Consider the following 27,766-nt stretch of genomic DNA (forward strand, 5'->3'; position numbering starts at 1 on the left):
ATACGATTTCCACTATCTTAAATAAGGAATGCATGTGTGACTCTTTTTTTTTTTTTCTCTGTTGTGTTGTCTGCAGGTGTGTGGGCACATAAGCAAATGCTATAGTGTGGCTGCTCAGTTTGAAGAATGCCGAGAGAAGATCACAGAAATGCCTGGCATCATCAGGGACCTTTGTCGGGTGCTCTATTTTGGCAAGGTAGAGGTCACCTTTGTGGCTTTCTGGATTCAGTCAGCAATGGGTTTTCCTTGTCAGGTAGCCAGTCCCCAATTTATAAACAAGCTGTTTTCCTAAAATTATGTTTAAGTAAATTATATAAACCTCTAAAAGCATCTTCTAACAGAAGACTTGCTGTAAATATAGGCTTTTGCTCCTGGACTGGTCCACAAAGAGTAAGACTAGAGTGACACAGAGGGAAGCCGGTCTTCTCTGAACATTGAAGGAGAGGCAGGGAAGCAGAGAAAGACGTCTAGACTCCATCAGTCTAACGACAGTGAAGGACCACGTTAAACCTGAAGCTTAAGAGGCAGGTCACTGCCTGGTGGAAAGGCTGTAGGGATCCCAGAGCTGGCCGTTTCCTTCCAATCTGAGAGTGCTGAGGGAGGTTGACTGTGGGAGATGTGACAGGTGGCTGGGAAGGGGCTTTCTCAGATAACTAGGCAGAGTGAGGGTTGTGTTGGAGTAGAACAGGGTTGGGGTGCTGATCCTGGGCTAAGTTATCTCAGAGTAAGGAATCTAATGAAAATATGTTCTCAGTTTTATTTACTGGAGGTCCTTAGAAGTGTTTAATAAGAATAGACTCTAATATAAAGAAGTAAACCTGTACACCTGTGCTAAAGATATCATTGATACACTTCTAAGATCACTAGCATGTGAGTTGCTATTAAAGCCTTATTAGTATTTTTAAAAATCAAAAATGTAAGAAGTGAAACAAAACTATATTCTCAAATCTTTGAACACTAGCTTCAAAGATAGTAATTCTGTGTCTTGTCACAGGATTACTGTTAAATTTAGGCTTTAATGGACATAGGATTCAGATTTAAACTGGAATTGAAAATATAAGAGGAGGTAAACATACAGTAAGACAGCAAGCTTGACATACATTCACAGCCAGTTTCTCTTGGGAGCTTTTCTTTAACCCTGTAATTAATTCCATTATTCTTATCCTCAGAGTATTCCACGGGTGGCCGCTCTTGGGGTAGAATGTGTCAGTTCTTTTGCTGTGGATTTCTGGCTGCAGACACACCTATTGCAGGCTGGAGTTTTGTGGCATCTGCTTGGTTATCTGTTTAATTATGACTACACACTAGAAGAGAGTGGCATTCAGAAAAGCGAAGAAACAAACCAGCAGGTAACTTGAACACTGCTTTAACATTGAATTTGAACCCAAACCATAGGTTAATACAAAGCAAAGCCCCAACTATCCAGGGCCCCCAAGGCATACACTGTTTTTGAAGATAACCAAATTTATTGCTGTTTTTAAGTCCTCAAACTTTTTATCTTAGCCATTTGTTCCAGAAGGATTCAAGGCAAGGGAATTTGTGATAGCATATATTGGTTAAAAATTAATTTTTTGCTGGTTACTCAGTCACCTTTATGACTGCAAAGTTATTGTTGTGTATCACAGGGAAATGTAACAATGCTATTGGACTAGTGGGGCTAGCTCCCCCAAGCACTTGAGAGCTTGTCTGATTTTCACAGATATTTTTTGTCTATCCGATTATCTACAGGACCCTGCATTGGGTATAAATGAGTACATAGATTCTGATGGTCTTTCGTATAAATAAAAGAATAAGCTCCCAAGCATAAACTCTCTGCCATCAGTGTTGGGAGCTCCAGTGCCTTTTTTGTTTATTTTTACTTTCTGCTCCTTAATAATGTTTCGTACAGGTTCGGTTCTGTAAAGATACTGTTGCCTGTATAAGATAACGGATTCTACTTTAATGTCTTATTTTGTAACAGGAAGTAGCCAACAGCCTTGCCAAACTGAGTGTCCGTGCTCTAAGTCGCCTTGGAGGGTATCTGCCTGAAGAACAGGCAACCCCAGAAAACCCCACCATAAGGAAAAGTTTAGCTGGCATGCTGACCCCCTATGTTGCCAGGAAACTTGCTGTGGTCAGTGCTACTGAGGTATGTGCTTCAGAGGGAGCCTGGGTTTTGATGAATATTGCAAGATCCCTTACATATTAGAGGAACATAGCAATGTTGATTGCTCTAGGAAACCTAAGAATTGAAAATGCTCACATGCTTGTTCTCTGAACCAAGAAATTCGGCTTATTGTGGATTGGTGCTGATGATATCAGCTCTGTAAGTCTATTCTGTCTGTAAGGGTAAATTAATTTCATGTTTCTCCACTGTGGAGCTCACCCTAATTCTTGATAAACTTGAGTCATAAAGGGCTAGGACAAGAGAGCGAACTTGGAGAGAGGGCTGGGAGTCAGGAGACCCAGAGTATATTTTTACCTGTTTTTTAAATAAACTATAACTTCTTTGGACTCAGCATTGAGATCCTAAAAGTAAATGCATACACACATGCATGCGCGCATATATGACAAAAATAAATATGACCATGGTAGATCTCCCAACCTCTTCTGTAAGCATCATTGCGAAACAATCTAAGAATGTAACATTAGAGTATTGACCTATAGAAATCCACTAAATAGAGTACTATGAAAAGTTAAATTGTATAGGTATGTGTAAAGACATTAAAAGATGTTTAAAGTATTTTAAGTGAAAAGCATAAGTTCCATTTTTGGCATTAAAAAAATGAATGGATGGATCTGTATCCATATGTTAAGTAGTTATCCCTCCCAGAATGGCAGAATTACAGGCTATTTTAATTTTGTTATGTTTTCTCTAATGATCATCTAATACTTTTATAAGAAAAAAAGTCCTCAGGGTTCCAAATGTGTAGAGTATTTCTGGGATTTTTAAACAGCCTTTTTTTTTTTTAAATGCAATCTGATTGAGTCTGTTTTTTTGTGCAGATTGTTGCTTTTCAGAGCCCCTGAGTAAGAGGGAAGAGCTTTAGATGCCAATCTTGATCTTGATTCTTTTTCTGGACTTTGTGTTCACCAGTGTTATATACTTTGCTGACTGAAAACATTCTTTCCAGAAATACGAACAAGTTGTTGATTACCTACTATAGAGAAGGGGAAAAAATTAACACTTCAAAATCCTGTCCTGAACTCCATCTGGACTTAATAAAATGTTTACTTTAAATTGCCATGTTTATAAAATGCTTTAACACGAAATATCTTGGGTAATTTTCACCATAGCAGAGTAAATGTTAAGACTGTGAAGTCAAACAGACTCAAATTTGAATCCTAATTTCACCACTTTAAGATAATGAGACCTGGGACAAATAATTTGATCTTTCTCAGTCTTGGTTTTTCTCAGCTGCAAAATGGATATTGTTAACACACTTGTTAGAATTATTGAGATGTTTTATACTTAAAGCATCTGTTACAGTGCTTGGCATGTAATGGGCAATTTTAATATATGCTAAATAACTTCAGTGTTTCTTCTGAGTTTATAAAACAGTAATATTCTGCCTCCTAGATTTTGAAGATGCTTAACAGCAACACAGAGAGCCCTTATTTGATATGGAATAATTCTACAAGAGCAGAACTGCTTGAATTTCTTGAATCCCAACAAGAAAACATGATTAAAAAAGTATGTTATTGTTTTATAAAGTTCTTGGATAACTTCCAGTAATAGAATCTCCGGAAATAGAAGTTAGTGTCGGCGAAACAGAAACCCATTATTTCTCCATTTGGTGATCATCAAGCTACTAGCTTTTTGCTATCTAATATTTGATCCATTTGATAACAGCATTCTTACTGTATTTAATAATACGTGAGGATTTTTTGTGGTGTTTTGAATTACCACTTACATATAGCTGCCTTCTATTTTAACCATTCTTTAAACCCAGAAGCTCTGTTTTAAGTGTTCTTTTTAGCTTCTTTCCCTCGGTAAATCAAAATTGCTTTCTGGTATCAAAATTGAGTAATTTTTCCTATCCTGCCGCCATCTAGTGGAGAAGCTGTTAAGCCATGAAAAAAAAGACAGTAGGATGGGAAATAAGGAGAGGGCCTAGATAATGTATATATATAGATGATTGAGTCTTGATGGTTTAGAAGACAGTTATGTTTGTGGGTTTGGAGTTTATTTAAAGAGGAACCATTGCTGTTATTTCCTGAACTATTAAAAAAAATTTTTTTTTCAAGGCTTGGTCTTTTTTATTTCAGTGTAGTATGCAAAACCATTAGAAAAGCTAAGGTAATAAAAGCTCAGCACATCAACTGCTGAGTTAAATAGGAGACACATTAATAGTATGAATTACTCATACTTCAGAATTTCAAAACCTGGTTTTGAACTCATTTCTTGATAGTCACCGGAGCTCTTTGTAGGTAGAAGCTTTGAAAATTGCAGAGCGAACAGAGCTAAGGAGGACAAGTGTCGGGTTTCTATACATCATCTGTTCTCTCACCAGAAGAGACATAATATCATCTTCTTTTTGTTTGACCCTTTACAACTTTATGATGTACTTTCACATAATATTTCAGTCAGTCCAACCTAAATTTTGTGCGATTTCAACCTAAGTCTAAATCTTGGGACTATTTTTTTACCCCATTCCTTTTCTATCTTTTTCTTTTCCTTTATTAAATGGAAACTCTTCTTGATTTGTCAACCTCTGTTACCCTGCTGCTTTTATTCAGAGACCCTGTTTTCCAGCACTTGCAGTTAATGTATTGTTTTTTAAAACCCTTTATTTCTTCACTCTCTTACCCTATATCTGATGGGGCCAAACGTCTGCTGAGCGGAGTAAGAAGGGCCAAGTATTATCCTTGCTTATAGACGTCAGCTCTGAGACATCTCATTGGCTGATCTCTGATCTTTTGAAATTTTAAAATGAGTTATAATATTGATCTTTGGATTAAAAGTAACAACTCTGCACCTGTTCTAGAGTCCACATCACAAACATGAAAATTGCACTGAGTGCTGTGATGTGTGTCCTACCACGTTTTTCCTCTATGGAAAACGAACGGCTCTTTCAAGTTATTTGTCTTGTTATTAAGCTGAATATGGATAAATTTATAAACCAGACACAAATGACTCCAGTTTACATCTAACAGTCTATTTTCTTTTTTGAAAAGGGTGATTGTGACAAAACGTACGGATCAGAATTTGTCTACAGTGATCATGCCAAAGAACTTATTGTAGGGGAGATTTTTGTCAGGGTGTATAATGAAGTCCCTACTTTCCCACTCGAGGTAAGCTCTCGACTTTTAGTTTTGTCTGATACCTTTGATCATTTGTTATTGAAAGCAACTAGTTTATTCACACTGTATACATCGAAATAATACCTGTTTTTTTGCCAAATGCTTTATGCTAACTTGGGTATGTGACGGGTGACCATTGATAACTTATGAGCCTCTTTATTTTGAATATTGAAGAATTTAATTTTGTGGATTCATAAATAAGAAGTTATTCCTTCCCCAGCTGTTCTTATATTTTGTGCACAGTACTGTCCCACTGTGTCATGTATATATGCCTTCAGCTTTTACTGATCTCTCATGGAAGTGTAAGGCCATTTACATGTCAAATTGCTTACACTATCATACTGAATATCAGACCACCTGACAGAAGTCCTTCTCTTATTAGAAGAAATTAGGAAAGCACAGGTGGAAAGCAGAGAGAATTTTAAGTTGATGACTAGAGTCACACCAGGTTCATCTTTTGTGATGATCCCTAATCACTTCCAGAAGCAAATGAGGAGCTTCTTTTTCTTCTTAGTACTTAGGGATGGTGTAGGAAGTTTCTGTTGTAGTTTTTTTGTTTTTGCTTTTTGGAGTACATAACAAGGAGGATTTGGTGGTTGATTGGTTTATAAGGAGGGGAAAAGTGAGGCTTTGTTTCAGAGTTTGCCCTTGGGAAAAAAAGGAATTTACTAAACTGTAATGTATATTATTTACCACAGAATAATACACATAAATCGCTGTTAAGCAGAATGAGTTCAGTGATTTGTGCAGTCTCTTTGAAGATTGTCCTTTGACTTCATATTTTAAATACATGTAATTTTTAAATATAAAAATACAATGAAATATAGAAGTTATATATCATACTATCAATTACTTTGGTAAAGGGAAGACACACTCTAGTCTCAGAATTATATCAAAGTACTGATGGGAGTATATCAAGTCCCTAATGGATTAGGACAAAAAAAGTTAAATACTTTCTAACGCAATTGGATTTTGTCCTGTTTCTCCACCCCCTCCCCCTTAATCTGTAGATGTATTCATGCGTGTGTATAATTTAATCACTTTCATAGCTTGAAATGTTTTTGTTTTTGCTGTGGAGTCTTCGCTAATAGGTTATTCTCAAGGGCGCACATGTTTTTAAATATTTTTCCATTCAACTTAGGTTCCAAAAGCATTTGCTGCAAGTCTCTTGGATTATATAGGCTCCCAGGCCCAGTACCTCCACACATTCATGGCAATCACACACGCTGCAAAAGTGGAGTCCGAGCAGCATGGAGACCGCTTGCCAAGAGTGGAAATGGCTTTGGAGGCTCTGAGAAATGTCATAAAATATAATCCAGGTGTGTGACTGTACCCTTGATCAGTAAGATACTTATAATAGAAGAGCCCTAAAAATTCCAGTTCTCAATTTTATCAGGGAAAATTATTCTTGGTTATGATGTAATACTTAATATAATACTAGGAACTGATCCCATAATATTTTTACCTATATATGGTACGGTGGAGAGGTCAAGTCACCATGCTTAGAAGTCATATCTAAGAGCAGGTTAAGTCTCCGTGAGTTGAAAAGGCAAAATAACTTCTTATAAAACTGCATATTGATGACGTAAGTTAACATACAAGTGTAAGTGCTTAAATTAGATTTATTTGGTGATCTGATTTTTGCCTCTTTTGGTCCTTAACACTATGCCATGTGTATATGGGCCATTCATATTTTTGAAAAACTGCCTGAAGTTATTCGTGTATAAAAATTAAAATAATAAAAAAATAATAATAATTAAAACAATTAAAAATAATTAAAATAATAAAAAAAATTGTTAAAACATCTTTAAGAGGACATTTCTAAGAATGTTATCAGCGAGATGGATGAGTGAAAATCCAACAGCTTCTTCCAGTTCTAACTTTGATAAACCAGTATAGGCGACAAAACCTAAAGCAATAGGAAACCACCTTAAGTTAATTGAAGACCTCACATCTTTTTTGTTAACACTTAAAATTATATTGCAGGTACTTTTTTGCTCTTTTCACTGTGTGTTACAGTTCTATTAAACTTCTGACATTTGGTTATTGCCAACAAATGAGTTAAACAAAATAAGCAATAGTAATTAAATGTTGTTAGGAAAATTAGTCATTCATTCCCAAGGTATACATGGGGATGTTATTAAAGGCAGATTTTATAAAAATCTGAAGAAAACTTTGTTATTGTTTGGAGTTGCGTATTAGGTACAGAGAAATTGCAGCAAAGCTGGCCATCGATTTGGAACTCGTTTGTTTGTAATGTAGTCCTCAAGTGGCAGAGTTCTCAGTCTTAATCAAAAGCCACGTGACGTCACGCTCTCCCCAGATGTAATTAGGCGGAGAGAGGTAGCTCTGAGGTCTAGCGGTAAAGAGTAAGAATCCCACCTTACACTTTTCATTTTTGAATTGTATTTGGACTGTGCATTTGGTAAATTTGTTTTCAGCTTGTGAGCTAGCTAGCGGTGGGGATGGAAATGAAAACCAAACAAGCCTCAGAAGCTCTAACAGCGTTTTGCTTCTTAAGATGTACTGTGCTTAGTGGTGATACTTCACTTACTTCATGTCACAAATGTTGAGAAAAGTCTTTTGGAGACTTAGAGTTGATAGTAACCAGCAGTGTACATTGGTTTTCGAAGGTCAATAATTTAGAGCATCTCTTGGTAATAAAAATTAAACATTTTATTTTTACTCCATAGGCTCTGAAAGTGAATGCATTGGACACTTTAAGTTAATATTTTCTCTTCTTCGAGTCCATGGAGCTGGTCAAGTACAGCAGTTGGCTTTAGAGGTGAAAGGATTTTGTACTAAAGCATGTTGTCTTTCCTACCACTTACTATATATGGTTTGAGCTTTGATTAATTACTATCTGAAGTTTCATTGAAGTTTGCATGTGCTCTTTTGTGTGTGTGTGTGTGTGTGTGTGTGTGTGTGTCTGCGTGTGTTTTGCCTTTTAAGCCAAGTGAATATTTTTAAAATTTGAATTAATATGCTCATTTTGAAGAGCAAAGTGGCATAGTGTTGTTGAAGGTGGTTCTCTGTGGTCATTGTCTGTCATGCATTAGAACTTGGAATGCGTTGTGTAGTGCCATGTGGGGTGAGTTAAGGAATGGATTTGACTCAGGAAGCTTGGAGGCCACAGATCAGCAAGGAAAGGAGGCAAGATTTCCCTGATCTCTGTGTCCCCACATGTTGAGATCAGCGCACTCTGGTTGTGTTCCAGAGAACAGACCCTCCTCCTCCCCCTCCATTGCTCTCCCTTCTTATGAATCTGATACAGAAGCAGCCTTTCCAGTGAGGGTGTCACACTTTACAGGAGCTGTCTAGGAAAAGCAACTGCTCAGAACCTGTGGGCTGTGGGGGTTTGAGAGTGGTTTTGGGGAGGGGGGGCTCCTTCAGGAGAATGAAATAATTGGTCCCGTAAGAAGCTGTTTGGGTGGAGCCTTTTTCTCTGGGAGAAGTGGGGGAAACCCCAGTCACAGGGGACTCGTTCAGGCACCCAGGGTGAGCTGCCAGGATCTTTTTCCAAATGATCCTGCTTGTTGTAATAAGCACAATCCATTATAAAGAATTCAGCCCTGCAGTTAACAGGTTCATGAGTAGTTAATGAGTGATTAAGTTCTTAGATGGCATTCTGGTCTTAAAAAGATGTTTAGTAAAATAATAAAGGTTGGATTGGTCAAAGAGCTTAACTAGTGTGTTCTTTTCATTGAAAAGTGTGCTTCTCTAACTATTTCCTTCAAGTACCTTGTTAACTTTTAAGATAAGCATTATTAGATCTACATTTTGCTTTGAGATTCAACCACATGATTGAAGTTAAGTGACATTGATCTTTAGATGCATATTATAAAAGTTAAACATGAGAGATCATGCTCTTTGAAAGAAAAATATACCTATTTTCTTTATAACGGAAAGATAGACCCAATCTGTTGTACTGGGCACTGAAGACATTTACTTTCTCCCTCTAAAAGCTAAAAGAAAGTCCCAGTAATGAAGATCATTCATTTCCTAATCTTCCCACTGCAGATCTATGATTGGAAAACACTGCAGTGTACACCATAGTTCTGGAGCATGAACTGTGTAGGATTGAAGGCTTTTTGTAATCTTGAGATTGTAAATTGGTGCTAAAGTATTTGTTTAGATTATTTTATTTCTTACCTCTAAATTAATAGAAATTGAATGTTCATAATATATGCATTAGTATTAACATATTTTACTTCTCCAAAGATCAAAGTAATAAAGCCAATCTCTTAAAATTAAACTCTTGCCTAAAAATTATTTTGTTCTCCAAACATTTTTTTCATTTTGGTGAAGCCTTACATTTATTTAGTTCTGACTAATTTGACTTAAATTTGTTTTAAGTCTGAGATTATTTTCAAAACTCTTAATTAATATCCTGTTGATTAATTTTCAGGTTGTGAATATAGTGACATCTAACCAAGATTGTGTAAACAATATTGCTGAATCAATGGTTTTGTCCAATTTATTGGCTCTTCTACATTCTTTGCCATCAAGTACGTATATTCACAAATGGAATTTTCAAAACCACAGCACAGTTAACCCATGGAGGGGAGCAGTTACATAGATAGTAAAAAACCTGACATAACGTTATCCTGTTTAGTTTTGGAATATTTTAAGTGGTATGCTTTATGTTAGATTTGTCTTCCTAATTACTTTTTTACATAGTTAATAAAATTACTTTGTATTTCCCGTATTGAAAGTTGGAGGTGAGAGCGATCCAAAAGCAAAGGAAAAGAATTGAGGATTTTTCATTGGCTGAGTGTGAGCTACACATGAGTAATTGAGAATTGACTAATATTCCATGGTTTATTTAAAAACCACAATTGGTCTTAGAAAATAGAAGAAACGCTTAAGATAAAAATCACCTTGTGTTCAGCTTAAAGTTCAGTCCTGTGTTGCCATTTACTGATTTGATACTGATAGTGACTACTACCACCGAATGAGATCAGTTTAAAAAAATACACCAACCTGATTTCTTGAATACAGCCTGCACTAATTCAGCCTTCTTATAAACGTACGTGCAGTTGTCTAGTGTGTAGTTGTGCTAGAATCAACCTTGAGATCGCTTTTCAAAGGCAGTTGCGATATGACTCCAACTTCACTGACCATCAGCATACTTTGCTGAGTCAGCTTTGCCAACCCCTTGGAAGTCGTGTTAATCCTGTCTACCTCCTTGAGAGCAGGAACTTGTCTGCCTCGATCATGGTGTGCTTCTGTGCCTTGCACGTGTTAGGAATTCCTTTTATGTTCAGTGAATTGAGTGGAGTGGGATTTCCAATGAATAATTTTCTTTTCTTTAATAAATAACATGTTTGAAAGTCATTTGCAGATGATTTTTACAACCTTTAGTTGGTTTTTCTTTTTTGTCAGTTTCCAACAGCTTTGTAAGCCTTCAGACAATGCAGAATTAAACTGATTGATGAAGTGAAGAATGCTACAGAAGTCATAGTTTGAAAGTCTTATTTTATATTTATATCTGATGTATACAGTCTAGTCAGTATTCTAACCTTACAGGTGAAACAGCTTACATCTAGATAGCTCAGCCTACCCTGCTATCATTTACGTCGTAGACCAAATTATCTTCCACTATTTGCTAAGGGACATTAAATACATAAAATTTTAACTTCCCCAACCCCCCTCCAAAGACTTGTTTTCCTTCAAAGCTGTGGTTAGAACAGTGATGAGTTTTCCATGAAGCATTATTTCTTCTAAAAATCTTTTGAGTGTTCATTCTGCCTGTTAACTTACCTCAGTCTGGCCACCAGTGTTTGTTGTTTTAGTCTCGGCCTAATACTTGGCAGCCTCCACCCTCTTTGCCAACTGTTTATTCCTTTGGTCACCTGTCTGGTGCTGCCATTCGACTCTAGAAGAGCGAAGTCCAGTAGCCCTGCCTGCTTCGATGACAAGGGGTGAAAGGTGCCCAGACTGTGTCCAGAAGGATGCTGTTGGGTCTTAGATTGGAACAGTGTGTTGCAACTGCTACTTCCAACTCATTTCTGTAAGACAGTAGCACCGCATAAAACTCCTAGATCCTTGAACAGAGCATCTGCAGGGTGGCAGGAGGTGAGAAGATTTTGTTTGCACAGTGAACAGTGGGTAGGAAGACAGTACAGCATAGTGGTGATGCATGTGCCCTTTCGAGTCAGACATTCCTCTGTAAAAACTCAGCTGTACCACTAGCTGTAAATCCATGGGCTGATCAAGCTGGGCCTCCGCTTCCTCACTCATGACAAGATCAGAATACCTCTTTTGCTGGTTTTTGTGAAGATGAACATATGCTACCCTGTGTAGAACACCTAGTTTAGTCTCTGGCACCAACGCCCGGTAAATGTGTAAGCTGATGTGATGATACATTCCTTGAAATGTCTTTTACTCTGCAGGTCGTCAGCTTGTTCTGGAAACTCTTTATGCTTTGACATCAAGTACAAAAATAATCAAAGAAGCAATGGCAAAAGGTAATGAGTGAAGTGCTTTCTCACCTAATCACTCTCAGTAATTATGAAGCTTACTTTGAGCTGCTTTGTATAGTCTAATAAATGAGAAGAATGCTTTGGAAGGCTTACAGTTTTAAAAAAATAACTGCATTGAGTTTAAATAAGGTTGAAAATGAATTCTACTGATTATAAAAGTCATATTTTTTACATGGAGTATAAACACTAATTATTTTTTTCCTTCACAGGAGCTTTGATTTACTTACTAGATATGTTCTGTAATTCAACACATCCACAAGTTCGAGCCCAGACAGCAGAACTTTTTGCTAAAATGACAGCAGATAAACTAATAGGTCCAAAGGTGAGCACAAATAGGTTCTTAGAAAGAAATTAATTGTTAAAGCTCTGTTACTTTGATAACTGATTTCATGAGGTTTACCAAAGTCTGAGATGCTGAGGAAATAACCTGTGTGAAAGCTGGAAGATCAACATACCTGAAATTGTCCCTGTGTATTACTAGTTAGAGAAAAAATATATTTGGGGAAGCCTGTGCTACAATTGAGAAGCCTTAAGGGAGTGTTTGAATCGCAGTGATAAAACTGTTCATCCCCCTTGAAGAAAGAAAAAAAGCGTATTTCAGTTATGTCAGAAGATAGGTGAGGTTAGATTTTCACACTTTGAGAATTGGCCTATGAAAGCAGCTCATGAAGGAGATGGTGATCTGTGTCCTTATACACCCCTTACGGGTGTATATACCAGCCTCTTGAAGTAAGGCCACACAGCACGTGAGCGTAATGGCACCCTGCTTCCCTTCTCTGCAGGGAGAGCTCACGCTGCGAATCTGGAGATGGCGAGATGATCTCTGGAACCACGGTCCAGTTTGTAGAGCAGGAACCTGTTAGAACAATACTTCTACATTGAATTGCATCCAGGCATGGGTGTAAACAAAGTCCCTTGTTCTGTTAAATCAGTTTCACATGAAGTAATGCTCACTGAAGCATTGTCTGTGCCAAGCCAGATATGAAATAAAGGCTCCTGAGCCCTCGCTTCCAGAGTCTGATTTCATATCAGCAAAACAGGCTGCATTCAATTTGTTTTCTTTCTTGCCTGATCTCCCAGTTTAGCTATTGAGAATCTGTCACAGGACCTGGAACCGTTTTGTTTTGAAAGTGTGGCTGATAGTTTGTCATCAGCAGGATTGATGAGATATGGGTGATTTTATTTGAATGTCTATAGAAAGGGTCTGTAAAATGAAGAATATTGAGTTTTCTTAAAGCTAGATTTGAGTAGCACGTAATTATAACATCTAATATTAGATGTTTTAAATAATGTTTTAATATTTAAAATAAATGTGTACTGAAATTATTTTGAGCTCTTCAGTAACTTTTTGACTTTTGAAGTAAATGAGGGATATTTTGCCAAGGTGAATATATTTACGTGTCAATTTTCTGTATAGTGAAAAATACAAGTATCAGCTTCTTTACTGAATGATTTGCAGCAAGGGATTCTAGAACTGGCATCAGTAACTTTTTCCCTTTTTGGTAACAGCTTTATTGAGATACAACTGACATACCACATAATTCACACATACAGAATGCACAGCTCAGCGGCTTGGACAACAGCAGTCAGTTACAGGGCATTTTCATCAACATGGGGAAAGGCCCGTCCGTTTCAGCAGTCACTTTCATTCCCCTTCCTCCCAGCACTTGTTGTCCTTGTAGCTTGGGCTTGGGATGTCGTATCTAAGAAACCATTATCTAATCTAAGGTCAGAAAGATCTGTACCTGTTTTTTCCTGTGAGTTTTATAGTTTTAGCCCTTGTATTTAGGTCTTAGACCCATTTGACCAAGAAAAGTGACATACCTGCTGTTTCGTAGATGCTCTCTGTCGTGTAACTGACACTTTCCGTTAGTTCATTGGCTGCTCGGAGGTTCAGAGCTCTTGATGTTTCTTTGTGTACTGAATTCATACTAGCATGTGGGGGGAGAGATGGAGGGACAGGCCAGCTGAGGGCCTTCTGGGAAGAGGGAGCAGCGTGTGCAGGGCAGGTTGTGGCCAGATGTGCTCTGGGAACTGCACACGAGTGGTGCTGGATTTTTTTTTTTAACATTTCTTGAATTTGAGGTGGAGCAAGGAAATGAAAACTGGATAGGCAAGTAGTAGCAGGTCGTTAGTGAGTCTTGTTACCTTTGGTTTATCTGTTAGTTACCAAGGTTCCTCTTCTCTCGCTGCCGAAGTTCTAGATGCTAGTTATGGCCCACAGCAGCCGTAACACAAAGTACAGCCACGTTCTATCTCAGAGAAATGTAAAGCAAACCAATACTGAGATGTTTCCAACGGGTCTTTTTTCTTTCTCAAACCTCTTTCATCTAGGTTCGAATTACATTAATGAAATTTCTCCCAAGCGTTTTTATGGATGCCATGAGAGACAACCCTGAAGCTGCTGTCCACATTTTTGAAGGAACTCATGAAAATCCGGAGTTAATTTGGAATGACAGTTCCAGAGATAAAGTGTCCACAACTGTTAGAGAAATGATGCTCGAGTAAGTAGAGACACACACATCATGACTTCCAGCCTTCAGGTGGAGTCACTGGGCAGGCGAATGAATGTTGTCTGTGGCCCCTCTAAGACTTACTCTGTAAAGGTTCATGAAAGTGTATCTTGTGACTGAAGTCTCATATCCTTCTGCTTTTTTCCCCAAGGCACTTTAAAAATCAGCAAGACAACCCTGATGTAAACTGGAAGGTAAAATATGCTTTTATTCAGAGGAAGGAATTTTATGTTTTACTGTTTTATTGTTTTGGGTTTTTTTTTCCTAATTCCTGCTGAGTCAGTTCAGTACCAGCCTTTTCCATACTTTGTCCTTAAGATACTTTAGGTCTTCCCCTGGAAGACAGGTTTTAAACATAAAAGTGGCAACACCCACTTTTGAAATAAGTAATTAAAGCACCTTTTCTGAATTTTATTAAGAGAAAACAAAACTTAACAATAATTATGATTTGATCTATTAATGACTGTTCAAGGACTAGTTAATTTCATGAGTTTCTTTAATAGGGTTTGCATTTCTTGATTAATGTACAGCTGACGATTTATTAAGTGACTTGACACTTCTTTCCCTGTTCAAAGCTGCCTGAAGACTTTGCTGTGGTGTTTGGAGAAGCAGAGGGTGAACTTGCTGTTGGAGGAGTTTTCTTGAGAATCTTTATTGCACAACCAGCTTGGGTTCTAAGAAAGCCTCGAGAATTTCTTATTGCACTTCTAGAAAAATTAACTGAGCTCCTGGAGAAGAACAATCCTCACGTAAGCTTCTGCCATCAGCAAAACATTTCAGATAGTTTGCTGAGTATGTTGATGATGTTTCTGTTAAAACACCATCCTCACTGACCATGCGTTAAGAAGTGACTACCTCTTCAAACTATTTGGTACAAAATAAGATATAAGAATATACTGTACAGCACTGGGAATATACCAATATTTTATAATACTATAAATGGAGTATAACCTTAAAAATGTGAATCACTGTATTGTACACCTGTAACTTATATAATACTGTACAGCAACTATACTTTAATTTTTAAAAGTGGGGTGGGTATAGCTCAGTGGTAGAGTGCAAAGGTCCTGGGTTCAACCCCCAGTACCACTATTTAAAAAGTTTTTTAAATAATTCGCCACCTCTTTCAGTATAGCAGCACACTTAAATTCAAATATGCTCCTTCATCTTTTTTTTTAGCATGATCAGAAGTGAAACTCTTAGTAAAATGGTTATTTCTGAACCAGAGTTGGAGCTGTCTATATGGAGAGGATGCTGTTTCTGACAATTACAGAAGCTCTGAGAGAAGGATTCTGCCATCCCATTTCCAGCAACTGTATAGTTTTAAGGAGAAACCTAAATGTTCAGTGTAGAAACCTAAATAGAAGTGTGTCCTCCTAGGGCACATTCGTCACTCAGCTTTCCATAGACGGTAGGGATGACCCTAGTTGAAGGGATTGACAGGAGAGTGGTAACTATGTGAGCGAACCTGCACCCTTGCTCAGAACCAACAGCTACCAGGAGAGCAGAAGTGAGTAAGAAAGTAGACTCGGTCTTGGTTTGGTCAGTCAGAAACCCTGACATACATAAGGAGTTGTTATTTAAACCTATAGATTGAAAATAATTGAAAGATGTGATTGTTGTTGGATTTAATTAAACACACTGGCTGTGGAGATGATGAAGAGCCCGAGGTGTGTTGTTAGATGGTCCTGGATCTCAGTACTGGCTCCATCCCCGACTAGCTCTGTGGCCTGGAGTAGGACCGTGTGACTCTGCCTCCGTTGCCCCATAGAAAGATAACAGCATGAGGCCGAGGTGTTCATGAGTTTTGATAACTGTGGAATGCTTAGCCTAATGTCTGGTGTATGTTGAGTACTTAGGAATTATTAGTTACTATCCTTAGCTTAGCAAGACTTTTAAAAAAATATTAATAGTGTGCCAAATATGTACATACATCTCTTTTCCACAGTCACATTTCCCTTTACTAGGATCTTTACTACATACGTAGTTTGCTTAAAAAATGAAATCCTTAAGAAGTAGCAACTTAGAAAGGGAAAAACGTAAACCATTTTCCTTCTATATCACTTTTTGAGTACATCCCAATTTCCATGTTCATTTAAGACGCATTATGTTATGATATATGTCTGCATATAATGGTATAAGTTACAGGTCTTTTATCCACAATAGAAAGTTCATGGCAGTCAGGCGTGTTAATTAGTAGGATTTTTAATATAACTGGAGAAAACATTTCACTAGTTCTGTATTCTCATGAATTATTGATGTTCTTTGATACTAACGTTTCTATAACATTATTTAAAAATTTCCAGTAGTATCTTTTGGGAGGTGATCTCTTACACCTGCGGTAGAAATGAGATGTGACGTTGCCCAGCGAAAGGCTGCTTAGATTAAGATACCACATTCTCAGAGTCCTTTAAACTCATGCCTTCCATCGAGATGGGGAGTTTGTTAGTTTTTTAGGATTTATGAGTCAATTTTCAAGTATCAGCACTTAGAACTGGTGGATCCCTAGTTTTTAACACCACATGATTACCGTGGACGTTTAAGACTTACCAGTATTTTATAGTTTGTTTGTTTTATTCCGTCCAGGGAGAAACTCTGGAAACTTTGACAATGGCCACAGTATGTCTCTTCAATGCACAGCCTCAGCTGGCTGATCAGGTCCCACCATTGGGCCATCTTCCCAAAGTTCTCCAGGCAATGAATCATAGGAATAATGCCATTCCGAAGAGTGCCATTCGGGTTATCCATGCCCTGTCTGAAAACGAGGTATGAAGAGTCCATTTAGTAGCTTATAGTTCTAGAATGGATCTGTTCTCTGTCTTCCTGGCAAACGTACATGCAGTATAAATCCTCTCCCTGCCGTGTGCCTTTCTCCATATGAACGGCATGGTATTATAACAGTTCTCAAACCAGTTTAAATGATACCATTAATAGACTGAATTTGACTCGGTTCATTATTAAACTTGAACTGAATGTAGGTTTTTCATATATTTTATGACTGTGGTATTTACCGTGTTGTATAAAATATTGCTCACTCTGCGAGTAACCTTTTCTTTTTGGGCACTTAAGCTGTGTGTTCGTGCCATGGCATCTTTGGAGACCATTGGCCCACTGATGAATGGAATGAAAAAGCGACCAGATACCGTCGGTCTAGCCTGTGAAGCAATAAATCGAATGTTTCAGAAGGAGCAAAGTGAATTAGTAGCACAAGTAAGTGACTTTCTAGTTTTCTATTTTAGGGAAGCAAAAATACCAAACAAATAGATTTTCATTTACTTATCACTGATCAGGTTTCCCTTAGGAACCCAGCTTAGGTTTGGCAGTGAGATAACTTGTGGGTTTGTGCATGCATGAGTTTGTATTTTATACACACACATACAAGCACATGTGTGTGTGTGTGTACACACAGAGAGAGGTGGGCCAGCTGCCGAAAATCCTACCAATGTCAGAGTACTTTTGTGATGTCTGACTTTAAATTTTGGTCATCTACTAAGCATTTATCCTTAGCTTGCTATGTAAAATTTGCTTTATCCTCTTTGGAAAGATTCATGCTGTTTATTCATTCCTTTGTTCATAAGTCATGTTTAAGAAATATACCAAGGTTTTTGTTGTCCTTTTCAAAGAGGTTACCCACCGAATGAAAATAAGACTTGGTGGGTACCAGTGTAGAGTAGTAGCAGACACTGAGGGAACAAAAAACATAATTAATTTAAAAGCCTTGTGTAAGAGATCTTTCTAAACTATAACTCTTAAATATAACTGGATTATTCTTCATCTTAAAAACCCTTCAGTGGTTCCGCATTACCTGCCAGATGGCAGAGTGACACCTTGGCTTGAGTACAGGGCCCTGCGTGTCTGTTATCTGGCCCTCCTGTTTTCCCAGCCCCGTTTCCTCCCACATCTTCTCTCCCCACTCGGCCCCACTCCCACCCCTCACTCAGGCAGGCTAGAGGTGCTGGCTAGTCTCCAGGAGATAATTGGGCGCTCTGAGGTTCACACTTACAGTCGGCTGGTGGGGAGACTGCCGCGTTGGCAAGAGCATGCGCTCGCCCTGCCACTTGGTGGCTCTGTGACCTCAGGCGTACAGGTGAGCCTTACAGTGTTCAGACTCCTCATCTGTGAAATGAAGCTACAGCTACCTCATCGGGTTGTCATGAGAGTAACAACTGTAAAAATGAGACACACTCATTAAACACTAATTTCTTCCATGTCTTCCCTTTGAGTTTCAGAGGGGACCGTGAAAATGGTGTGGTACCAGAGTATTATGTAGCTTTTATTAGGCTGATAGGAAATGTATGGTGAATGCAAAGGTTGATGTTTAAGAAAATGTGAAAAAAAATTAAGATTCTTCAAATATTAACTGCCCATTAGTATATGTCATTAGAGGAGGGAGCCCAGTTTAGTGGCTAAAAGCTAAGGTTCAGATACAGATTTTTTTTTTATTTTTTATTTTTGTTAGGGGAGATAATTAGGTCTATTTGTTTGTTTATTTTTACAGGAGGTTCAGAGGATTGAACCCAGGACCTCATGCATGCTAAGCATGTGCTCTACCACTTGAGCTGTACCCTCCCCCCTCAGACACAGAATTCATTATTGTCTAGCTCTGTGACTATCAGCATGGTTTACCTCCGTGCATTGATTTTTCCATCAGTAATAATAATTGGGTCTGCACAATTAGGTGTTGGGAGGATTAAGTAAAACAATCAGTGTATACCATTTAGAATAGTTGATGGCACAGAATAAAATCTCATTAAATAAAAATATCATTATAATTAGATATCAAACCCCACTGGTCCCACATCTGGCATTAAAATAAAGCAGGTTATCCTCTTCCAGGTATGGTCCTAGGGGGAAATTATTTCTTCATAGGTGGTTTATATTTTTTCAAGCATGTATATATATATGCTTAATATTCTCTTCTAGGCCCTGAAAGCAGATTTGGTCCCATACCTCTTAAAATTACTTGAAGGCATTGGCCTTGAAAATCTGGACAGCCCAGCAGCCACAAAGGCTCAGATTGTTAAAGCTCTCAAGGCAATGACTCGAAGTCTGCAGCATGGAGAACAGGTGAGTCTGCGCAGACGCAGCTTTGACCTGCTGATCACCGCAAGGTATTCTCAAAGCCGGGAGTCTTCACCTTGGAGGAGCCATGCCCACCAACTCAGGTTCCACTTACAGCTGTGGTTCTGCTGGGATCTGGTTGGAGCAGATCCCAAGACCAAGGATGGACTAGCATAGCTGCCTCACAAAACACAAACTACATACTCAGCTCGTCACCCAGGAAGATTGTTTTTTTTTTTTGGATACTGATAGCACGTTGGACGATTCTTCAGCATAGAAAAACGTTGAGCATTTAGTGCTGGTTAAGATTAATTGTCAGTTCTAGGAGTTGTGGAATGGCATGTACATTTATTAACCGTCCCATAATTCCATTTTAAAAGATACGGAACACCATTTAAGTTGCATCTCTTTTTTTCTTTATTAGCCCTGGCACGGTGTTGTTTTCCTTTTTGTTTTGACTTAGATACACGTTAGTGTGTTTCAGGTGCATGCACGTGCTGAGTGAAGCCAGTTCGGTGATTTAATTTTCCTCCCTGGCTTTATTCTTAATGTTATCTCCCATTCACTGTAACTATGTAGCCCCATCTGCTCATGCACTCTTTTTTCTTTTTTTAAAGTAGAGGTAAAATTTACATAGCATAAAACTATTTTAAAGTGAACAGTTGATATTTAGTGCATTAACAGTGTTGTGTAACCACCACCTTATCACCACCACCTTTCCCAAAAGGAAAATCTGTACCCATCAAGCGGTTATTTCCTATTTCTCCCTCCTCGCCAGCTTCTAGCAATCACCACTCTGTTTCCTATTAATTCATCCATTCTGGATATTCCATGTAAATTGAATCATACAGTATGTGACCTTTTGTGTCCAGCTTCTGTCACTTAACCGTGCTGTTGAGGTTCATGTATGTAGTAGCATGTTACAGAATTTTATTCCTATTTAAGACTGAATAATATTCCATTGTATGTGTTTGCCATAGTTTGTTTACTCATTCATCCGTTGACAGAGATTTGGACTGTTTCTACCTACTGATGATCTTCTGTAAATTTAAATTGACTTAAAGCTTTCCTTTAATGAACCCACTGTGTCTGTATATTCCAACTAAAGAAACATTTTTTATGCTATTGTCCATTCTAGCAATATCATCATTTGAACTATTTAAAGTGATAGTAAAGAAGAGAGACAGCATGTGTTGCTGCAGCCATTAACTGTGTGTTTAATGAAGTATTTTGGGGGTTCGCCTATGAATGTTCTGAATGCCAGGCAGAGGCTGACACTCCTGTGTACCATGTGGAAACAGTTGTCTTCTCTTTGACTTTCCTCTGGGTTCCTGTTGATGAAAATTAGCAAAAGCAATTTCGACACCCACCTTCCACTCCCAAGGGGAGGAAAGAAATACGATAGTTTACAAAACAGGAGTTTCACCACCTTCACAACTAATCACCTCCATCGTTGCTTCCTTCCAGGTTTGGGTTAGGGGGTCTCTTGGACCCATATGGTCCCCTGTGTCTCTACTCTGATGCTTACCCCTAAATTATCTGGCACTGTCTGTCTCCCCTACTAGACTGAAGGCCCTTCAGGGGCAGAGAATGTCTTTCTCATCTTTGTGTCCACTGTTCAGTCCACATACAAGGTGGTCAATAAATATTTGATCTGAATTTGATACACGAAAGAGATCTTCTCAATTTGAATTTCGTAAACTTTTTTTAATCTGTTACAGAAAGAAACATGTCTTTCAGCTTAGCTCAGTACAATTACACACACAGTATTCACACCCTCGTGTGTGTGTCACGGAGCAGCTTTACCCATTTTACAGCTGATGTGCTGATGCTTTCTATGTAACCTGTTTCATTTTCTCAAGTGTGTTGATCACAACCGTGATTTCATAAATCTTCTATTTTAACAGGTCACACCCATAGTTTGAAAGAGTGCGTTAGCTTGAGTTTGCAGCAGGAATACTTCCTGAGTCCGCACCACACTGTCAGCCAGTTGTAGGGACTTTTTGGTCTGGTTTAACTATGAGTGCCTGGTGTCGAATGCTTGATGAGTGCTAGGTCTTGGTCCCTCTTTGGATCTTCCCTCAGCTGGCTTCTGTTTGTCTGGGAAGTTTGTGTTTTCTCGTTAGTTTCATCTACCAACATCCAGCCTTTAATTTATGTTCAAGGGGTTTGTTTTACTTCCCCAGGTGAATGAAATCCTGTCTCGTTCTTCAGTCTGGAGTGCCTTCAAAGATCAGAAACATGATTTGTTTATTTCTGAGTCACAAACAGCAGGATACCTCACAGGTAAACCGCACCCAGTTCTTTACAACATATGGCGGAAGCCACTTGGACCTTCCTTTTGCCCTGACTAGATCGAAGATGGCAGTCAGAGGGTTTTCCTAGGCCACCCAGTACCTGTCTCAGAGGTGCCGTGGGCACACGGTGGGCCTCTGGTTCTAGCCCGGACAGCAGGCGAGCTGCTGGGGTGTTGAATGTGTTCTGACTGAAACGTGGACTTTGCTCAGTTTTGACCCAGTTAATCAACATTGTCGTATGTTATATTTGGAGCATGGCTGTATTAAAATGTTTATCTTGAACATGGAAGAGTGGAGAAATAACTACTCAGAAGAGGCAGTATCAGAAACGTGAGAGCGTCATTCTCTTGCTGTCAGAACTTCTGTTGAAGTTCCGAATGCGTATACTCACAAGTGAAATGCTTTTCTTCTATGTTTCCAGTGATTAATCTGTAGTTTTACTAAATATTTAGGCTTTGTCCTCTAGGAGGAAATGTGTGGGTACCGTAAAGGAAAGGATGTTTTACTGTCTAGAGCTCAAAAGAGAATACACTTTAGAAGCTTGGGACACTTGTCCATTTGACATACTAATTGCATAATAATTTTGGAATGCTCGTTTTCATGTTGGCTTCTGTTTGAAAAAGTCAAAGCATTCTGTTGCTGAATGCTGAAAATGACATCTAGTTTCTGGTGTAAACGTTTTCAATTTGAAATTAGCTTTAGGAATATGAAGTGGTCCTTGCTGTCTGCCTGAAATTATACAAAAAAAAAAAACTCAGCCCTGTATCCTCTTCCAGCTAGAGATGTTGTAGGTGAACTGAGAGAAGAAATTATTACCCATTGTTTCTCATACCAGTGTAATTGTTTTTTAATCAATCCTGTTTTATAGAAGTTTATAAATTGTGAAGGCTCAATCTTGAATATTCAAAAATAGGGACTTTGTAGAAAGTTTTGCATGGTTTTAAGTTTAGGCTTGGTTGTGACATTACTGATTTTCCTTCACTGTGATGACTTTAATATTACCCCACTAAAATTCATAAGCAGAGCCCTAAAATTTATGAACATGTGGTGCTGTGGCTGCTGGCCATGTGTGCACATCAGGAGTAGAGGGCCACACATGTCCTTTCTAACTTGCCCGTCCCCTGTCCTGTGGTCTCTGTGGTGAGAAATACCTAGAATGTGGCCTTAGTCTCTTCTGTATCTCCCTTTCAAATTCAGGGTAAAGCTGAAGCTTCTAAGTAGGAGTATGTTCTTATAAACACACTGAAGACTTACTTCTTTAGACTCTTTTTTCAAAGATTTACTCAATTCCACGTTTTTGAGGCACTACACTCATTACTTTGTGTGTAAGAATGTTATGATTGGATAATCTTTTTTTTTTTTCTAGCTGAAAGTAAACTTCTTTAAAATTTGGCCCTGAAGAAGTTAAGATGTAGATTATAATCGTCCCTACAGGAGGTCCTCTTCTGATTCTCTGTGTTGTTCTTTGTACTTAGGTTAGCATTCATTGACTTCACTTGGAATAAAAGACTGCAGGTGGTCCTTGACTTACTCACAGGCTGTGGGTCAACGGATCTGTGGTTAGAATACAGGAAAAATACAGGGAGTAAACAGGTTCCTGTCTGTGCCTTCCCTTTACTTGGGTCCCTGGGGTGGCCTCTGGATGAGGTGTGGGAAGCAGCTGTGATGGGCTGTAAGGGATGAAGAAGGTTAGGGAAGAGGAAAGGGTTTATAAATTTCTTCACATCCTTGGTCCGGCTCAAGGGGCAGCAAGTTCTGTGTAAAGCCGTCAAGGGGAGACGGTGTAAATTCCAGCCTTAAAAGGGCCTGATGCGACTGTGGCCACTCTGAAGGTCACTGCTGAAGCCTGCAGAGACCGCAGCCAACATGGGACCACCTGGACTAGCTCTGAGCTGCGTGCTGGCTCCCAGATTGTCCAGTTCTTAGCACGTCATCGGTCTGGGGTGTTCTTTTGTTGAGTTGTGAAAGTACTGCCAGTTGAACTGGTGTGTATTTATTGCCTGGGTTGCCAAATGTTTTCTTTTTTGTATTTGAGCTTTTCCATTGATGTATTGTATGTCATGTGTTTAATCAAAGGGGCAGGTGCTTCTGGTAATGACAAAATCCCACTATGTGGAACTCCGAGGAATGTGTACGATGTTGTGTTGAACTGGAATTTGAAATTTACCTCACCCTACCTTGAGAAGATTCAGATTGTACTAAGCCCCTTTCTAATCAATTTGCAAGTGGAATAAGGTGCTGTGAGAACACACATCATTACCAGCCCTTTTCTTCTGATAACGTGTGGGTGAGGTTGGCAAATAAGTGGAGTTTTGTTTAGGAGATGGGGAGAGATAAAAGTAAGTTAAAAACTATTTCAGAAAAAGATGGAAATGACCAAAAATGTATTTATGATTTTCTTCTTCCTGGCTGCTGAGCAAATGTCACTCAGTCACATTCAGGATCTGGGGTAAAAATAAAAACGTCTGAGGCAGGATTACTCAGTGTTGATAAATGGAGACTGGCTCTCTAAACTGGCGTATTGTTTTGTTTTATGGCAAGTGTGCATGTAAAAGTTCCTCAGTGGGATTTTACCCATGCTGCGAGTAAGCTGTGGCTCCTTGTTGTCCAGGGCCCTGTGAGGAAAGTTTCCCTAAGGTCAGTGTCAGTTTATTGTAGGACATTGCTGCTAAGAGAGGGCTTCCTTTTTTTGTTTTTCCCCACTGAGAGTCCTGTGTTCATTTTCACCAAAGCCCAGGCTCCTTCCGCTTCTCCATCCTGGCAGCAAGTTCTGTGCTGTGGGGGTCTCTGTTAATTTCTGTCTTTTCTCATCCCTCTTAAGCCCAGCAGCCTTACAGTGAGCCCCGTCCCCATTGCAGGGAGCCCCTACTCTTTCGTCCACCTTTCTCTGGAGAACGCACTGTCCCGTCCCATCCACCTGAGCAGACTAGCTTCCGGTCCCTAGACACCAGATGTGTCCTCACGGAGAGGCCAGGGGTGTGAGGGAGAGAGCACCTCAGACTTCATTTACAGAAATTCCAGCAATTGGTTATTTTTCCTAAAGAAGCAAATGGTGGGGCTAGAATTGGGACTCTTCTGGATAATCCTTCTAGGCCTGTCATTCATAATTTAGATTTTAGCCCAGAGGTTCCCAGGCGTTCTCAGTTAACAGTGCCCTTAATATCTTAGTGATTTTTTTTTTCATCTACCTCTAGGCCAAAAGAAACAAATACTTAATGAAGTTTATTAAGTAGTTCAAACAACTTGAGAGTAGTTGTTTGTATGGCATCCAGCAGATGTCCCTGTGTCAAATTTACAGTATCCGGCAGGGCCCCCTGTGAACTTGGGGCAGGATGCCTCGGCACACAGTTTGAGAACCACAGCCATACTCCATTCTCCATATGCAGCAGTCATGATCTGGTCTCATAATCTATTCGTTTGATGTGAACCAAGCCGGGCCCACAGTCAGAAGTGCTCAGGAGCCTTACCAGTCTGGAGTGTTCAGGGCTTCATTCTGAAGGGTTGCCCTTGGTGCGACCTCCTCGGTAGTTCCCTAGCCGCCGTCCTGCTGCTGCGGTTCCGAGTGGGCAGGTCGGTGGGACGTGCTGTGGCAGTGTGGCGCAGCAGCTCTGACCCGCCTCGTCGGGGGGGGGGGGTGTTGACCTGGTGGCCCTCGCCTGAGCAGTCTGTGAAGGCCTGGTGTCCTGATCGCTGGAAAGCAGGGGCTGATAGATGCAGGCCCACGCCGCCGCAAAAAGGGAAAACCCTTCGTCTGAGTTCAAAGGCCCGCGTGCCTGGGCACTCTGGTGGCGTGTTGCAGCTCACGCAAGCTGAGCTGTCCCCGGCCGCGTGTGACCACGCGCCAGATGCACGGTGTGCTCATTTCACATCCTCAGTGCAAGTGCCCAGTCTGAGGTGAAAAACAGGATGAATCTGAATTCTGCCCCTTTTTCCTACATCAGTGCCTGTTAGACCTTAGCTTGCATTAAACTGCTCTGCTGTTTGCACCTCCTTACAACTTCCCTTGCTGCTTATATTTCTTTTCTCCCCTCAGGTGTCTCTCCTTCCCTTCTAACTGGCAGCAGTCCCCTTCACCTCAGGAGCGGGCTTTAGATCCGCTCTGCCAGGCAGCTTGCTAACTTCTGTGTAGCTCTCTGAAGCAGGTAGAGAACCGTTTTGCTACATGCATGCCGCGTCCACTGCCTTCCTAGTCCTAACCCTTCAGTGTTCCTTAGCTGTTTGCCTTGTTTCCTGTGATTTCACCTACAAGTATTGCTCAGTATGTGGTCTGATGCTACAGTGCAGTGCCCCCTACAGACACTCTGTACGCTGTGCAATGTGAGATGTACTTAACGTCTCACTGGAGGGCTGAAGCCGTTTTAGGCTCATAGGATACATCTGGATGAATGCTGGCTGAGGTAATAGCCTTTTCAGGCACTGGGGACTCTTAGAATGAAAGAAGACGTATAAAACTAAAATACTGACACCTTTTCCACAGCATTCTGATTTTGACCTATGAAAGATGTCTAGAACCTGCCTTTTCTTTTTCACAGACCTGGGTGTAGCAACCCTGTTCATTTGGTGTTACTTGTTCTAACAGCATTTCTTTGCACCAAATGAGAATAGATTAACTTGAATGTGGGTAGGTTTTTTGTTGGGAATTTCTTCAAGTATGACTTTTGGATGGGCTGACCAAGTCCAGTTTCTCTCCTCGGTTCCCATTTTTTCTCATTTGACATTAGCTATCCTTCAGCACCCAGGATTTTTTGAAAGATTGACCTCCCCAGATGTGAGAAGGGAAAGCTTTTCCGTATTTCCACACCAGTGTTACTGCCCAGCATACATTTTGAAATGACTTTTACCTTTGTTAAATAGTAGAGGCAAACCCTGAAAACAGTGCTGTGTTGTAGCTGTTGGTTAAGGCTTAGTTGTACACTTAGACAATCCTAAGAGATTATCAGTTCCTTGTGATGGGGTGCTTGACCCGGTCCTGACATTTTTGTAAAGATCAGTGTCTTCACATGACCCTGCTCTTCAGAAGGTGTGTCTCTTCCTCTCTTGCAGGCCCTGGAGTTGCTGGCTACCTTACTGCAGGGACATCCTCGTCGGTCATGTCTAACCTGCCGCCTCCCGTAGACCACGAGGCAGGCGACCTTGGCTTTCAGACTTGAAACTTTCATGAGAGACGATAAATGCTGAAAGGCCAGTGCCCGATCCACATTCCTACAGCTGATAACGTTGAAACAGACTTACTGCCTTTCTCCTGGTTTCATGACAGTGTTATTCCTTTTTCTATAAATATATTTTTATTTAGGAAAGAAGTCAGTGATTCTAATAGTATCACGGTATAAGAAAGCATTCTGTGGATCAACCTAAGTGGATACACAAGAATTTTTTTTCTTGATGTATGTAAGCACATTTTGTTCCTTTATATCTGTTTACAAGACTGTGAATCAAAAAGACAAAACTTTCTTCCTAGTTTTTATAATGTTTTTTTGAATTAGTGTGACTGTGGTGTTGCACTGCAGTCTACAGAAATCGGGAAATCTAAGCGACTACCCCTAAGAAGGGCATTTCCCTGTCCTGCCTCCAGTCCGCGTGGCTGTCTGCCCATCGGCGGACACAATTAGGTTTCGTCTCTGCACCTGTTCCCTGGTTTCCTCTCCTCAATCATTAACCTTCTGAGAGCTCACAGTACACGTCGGTATGTATAACTGGCTTTACCAAATTGATTGAAAAAGGAGCTTGTGCAAAAAAAATTTAAAAACAGATGTCAAGATGTTATGTAAGAGATTAGTGTAATTGTGAAATGTTCTATACATTATCAAATATATAAAGCTTTCTATATTGAATGTACATTATACAGATCATTCATATGTGTACATAAAATTTTAAAAATAAAGGGAATTGACTGCTTTGTTAATGAGATATGTTTGTTCTGGTTTATTTTTTCCTTTTGAAGACCTTGTATGTCTTTATTTCTAAGACAGACTTAGTGGTAGCAGACACAGACTTGGCCTCCCACCCCCAGCTCCTCCCACAGACCTACATACCTGATCCTTCCTAAATCCCTTCATTGGTATTTCAGCCACATGTACGTTTCCAGACGAGATGGTGTCTCATTTACGTTCCAGACGGTATTCAGGAA

General features: G+C 39.6%; 1 protein-coding gene across 1 annotated transcript in view; it reads left to right on the forward strand.

The window, feature by feature from the left end:
- The window catches only part of DNAJC13 (DnaJ heat shock protein family (Hsp40) member C13), a 109,670-nt gene extending 82,124 nt beyond the window's left edge, over positions 1–27,546 (forward strand). Inside the window, exons 39-56 of the mRNA XM_010987812.3 lie at positions 77–196; positions 1,170–1,349; positions 1,961–2,128; positions 3,560–3,673; positions 5,158–5,274; positions 6,425–6,602; positions 7,977–8,068; positions 9,692–9,791; positions 11,679–11,753; positions 11,978–12,090; positions 14,103–14,272; positions 14,433–14,475; positions 14,857–15,030; positions 16,868–17,047; positions 17,351–17,491; positions 19,205–19,348; positions 21,529–21,628; positions 26,683–27,546. Coding sequence (XP_010986114.1) covers positions 77–196; positions 1,170–1,349; positions 1,961–2,128; positions 3,560–3,673; positions 5,158–5,274; positions 6,425–6,602; positions 7,977–8,068; positions 9,692–9,791; positions 11,679–11,753; positions 11,978–12,090; positions 14,103–14,272; positions 14,433–14,475; positions 14,857–15,030; positions 16,868–17,047; positions 17,351–17,491; positions 19,205–19,348; positions 21,529–21,628; positions 26,683–26,789 — 2,316 coding nt within the window. The 3' untranslated portion in view covers positions 26,790–27,546. The remainder of the gene's footprint in view (positions 1–76; positions 197–1,169; positions 1,350–1,960; positions 2,129–3,559; positions 3,674–5,157; positions 5,275–6,424; positions 6,603–7,976; positions 8,069–9,691; positions 9,792–11,678; positions 11,754–11,977; positions 12,091–14,102; positions 14,273–14,432; positions 14,476–14,856; positions 15,031–16,867; positions 17,048–17,350; positions 17,492–19,204; positions 19,349–21,528; positions 21,629–26,682) is intronic.
- Positions 27,547–27,766: the final 220 nt, after the last annotated feature.

The sequence above is a fragment of the Camelus dromedarius genome, chromosome 2 (assembly GCF_036321535.1).
Source record: "Camelus dromedarius isolate mCamDro1 chromosome 2, mCamDro1.pat, whole genome shotgun sequence".
Classification (NCBI taxonomy): Eukaryota; Metazoa; Chordata; class Mammalia; order Artiodactyla; family Camelidae; genus Camelus; species Camelus dromedarius.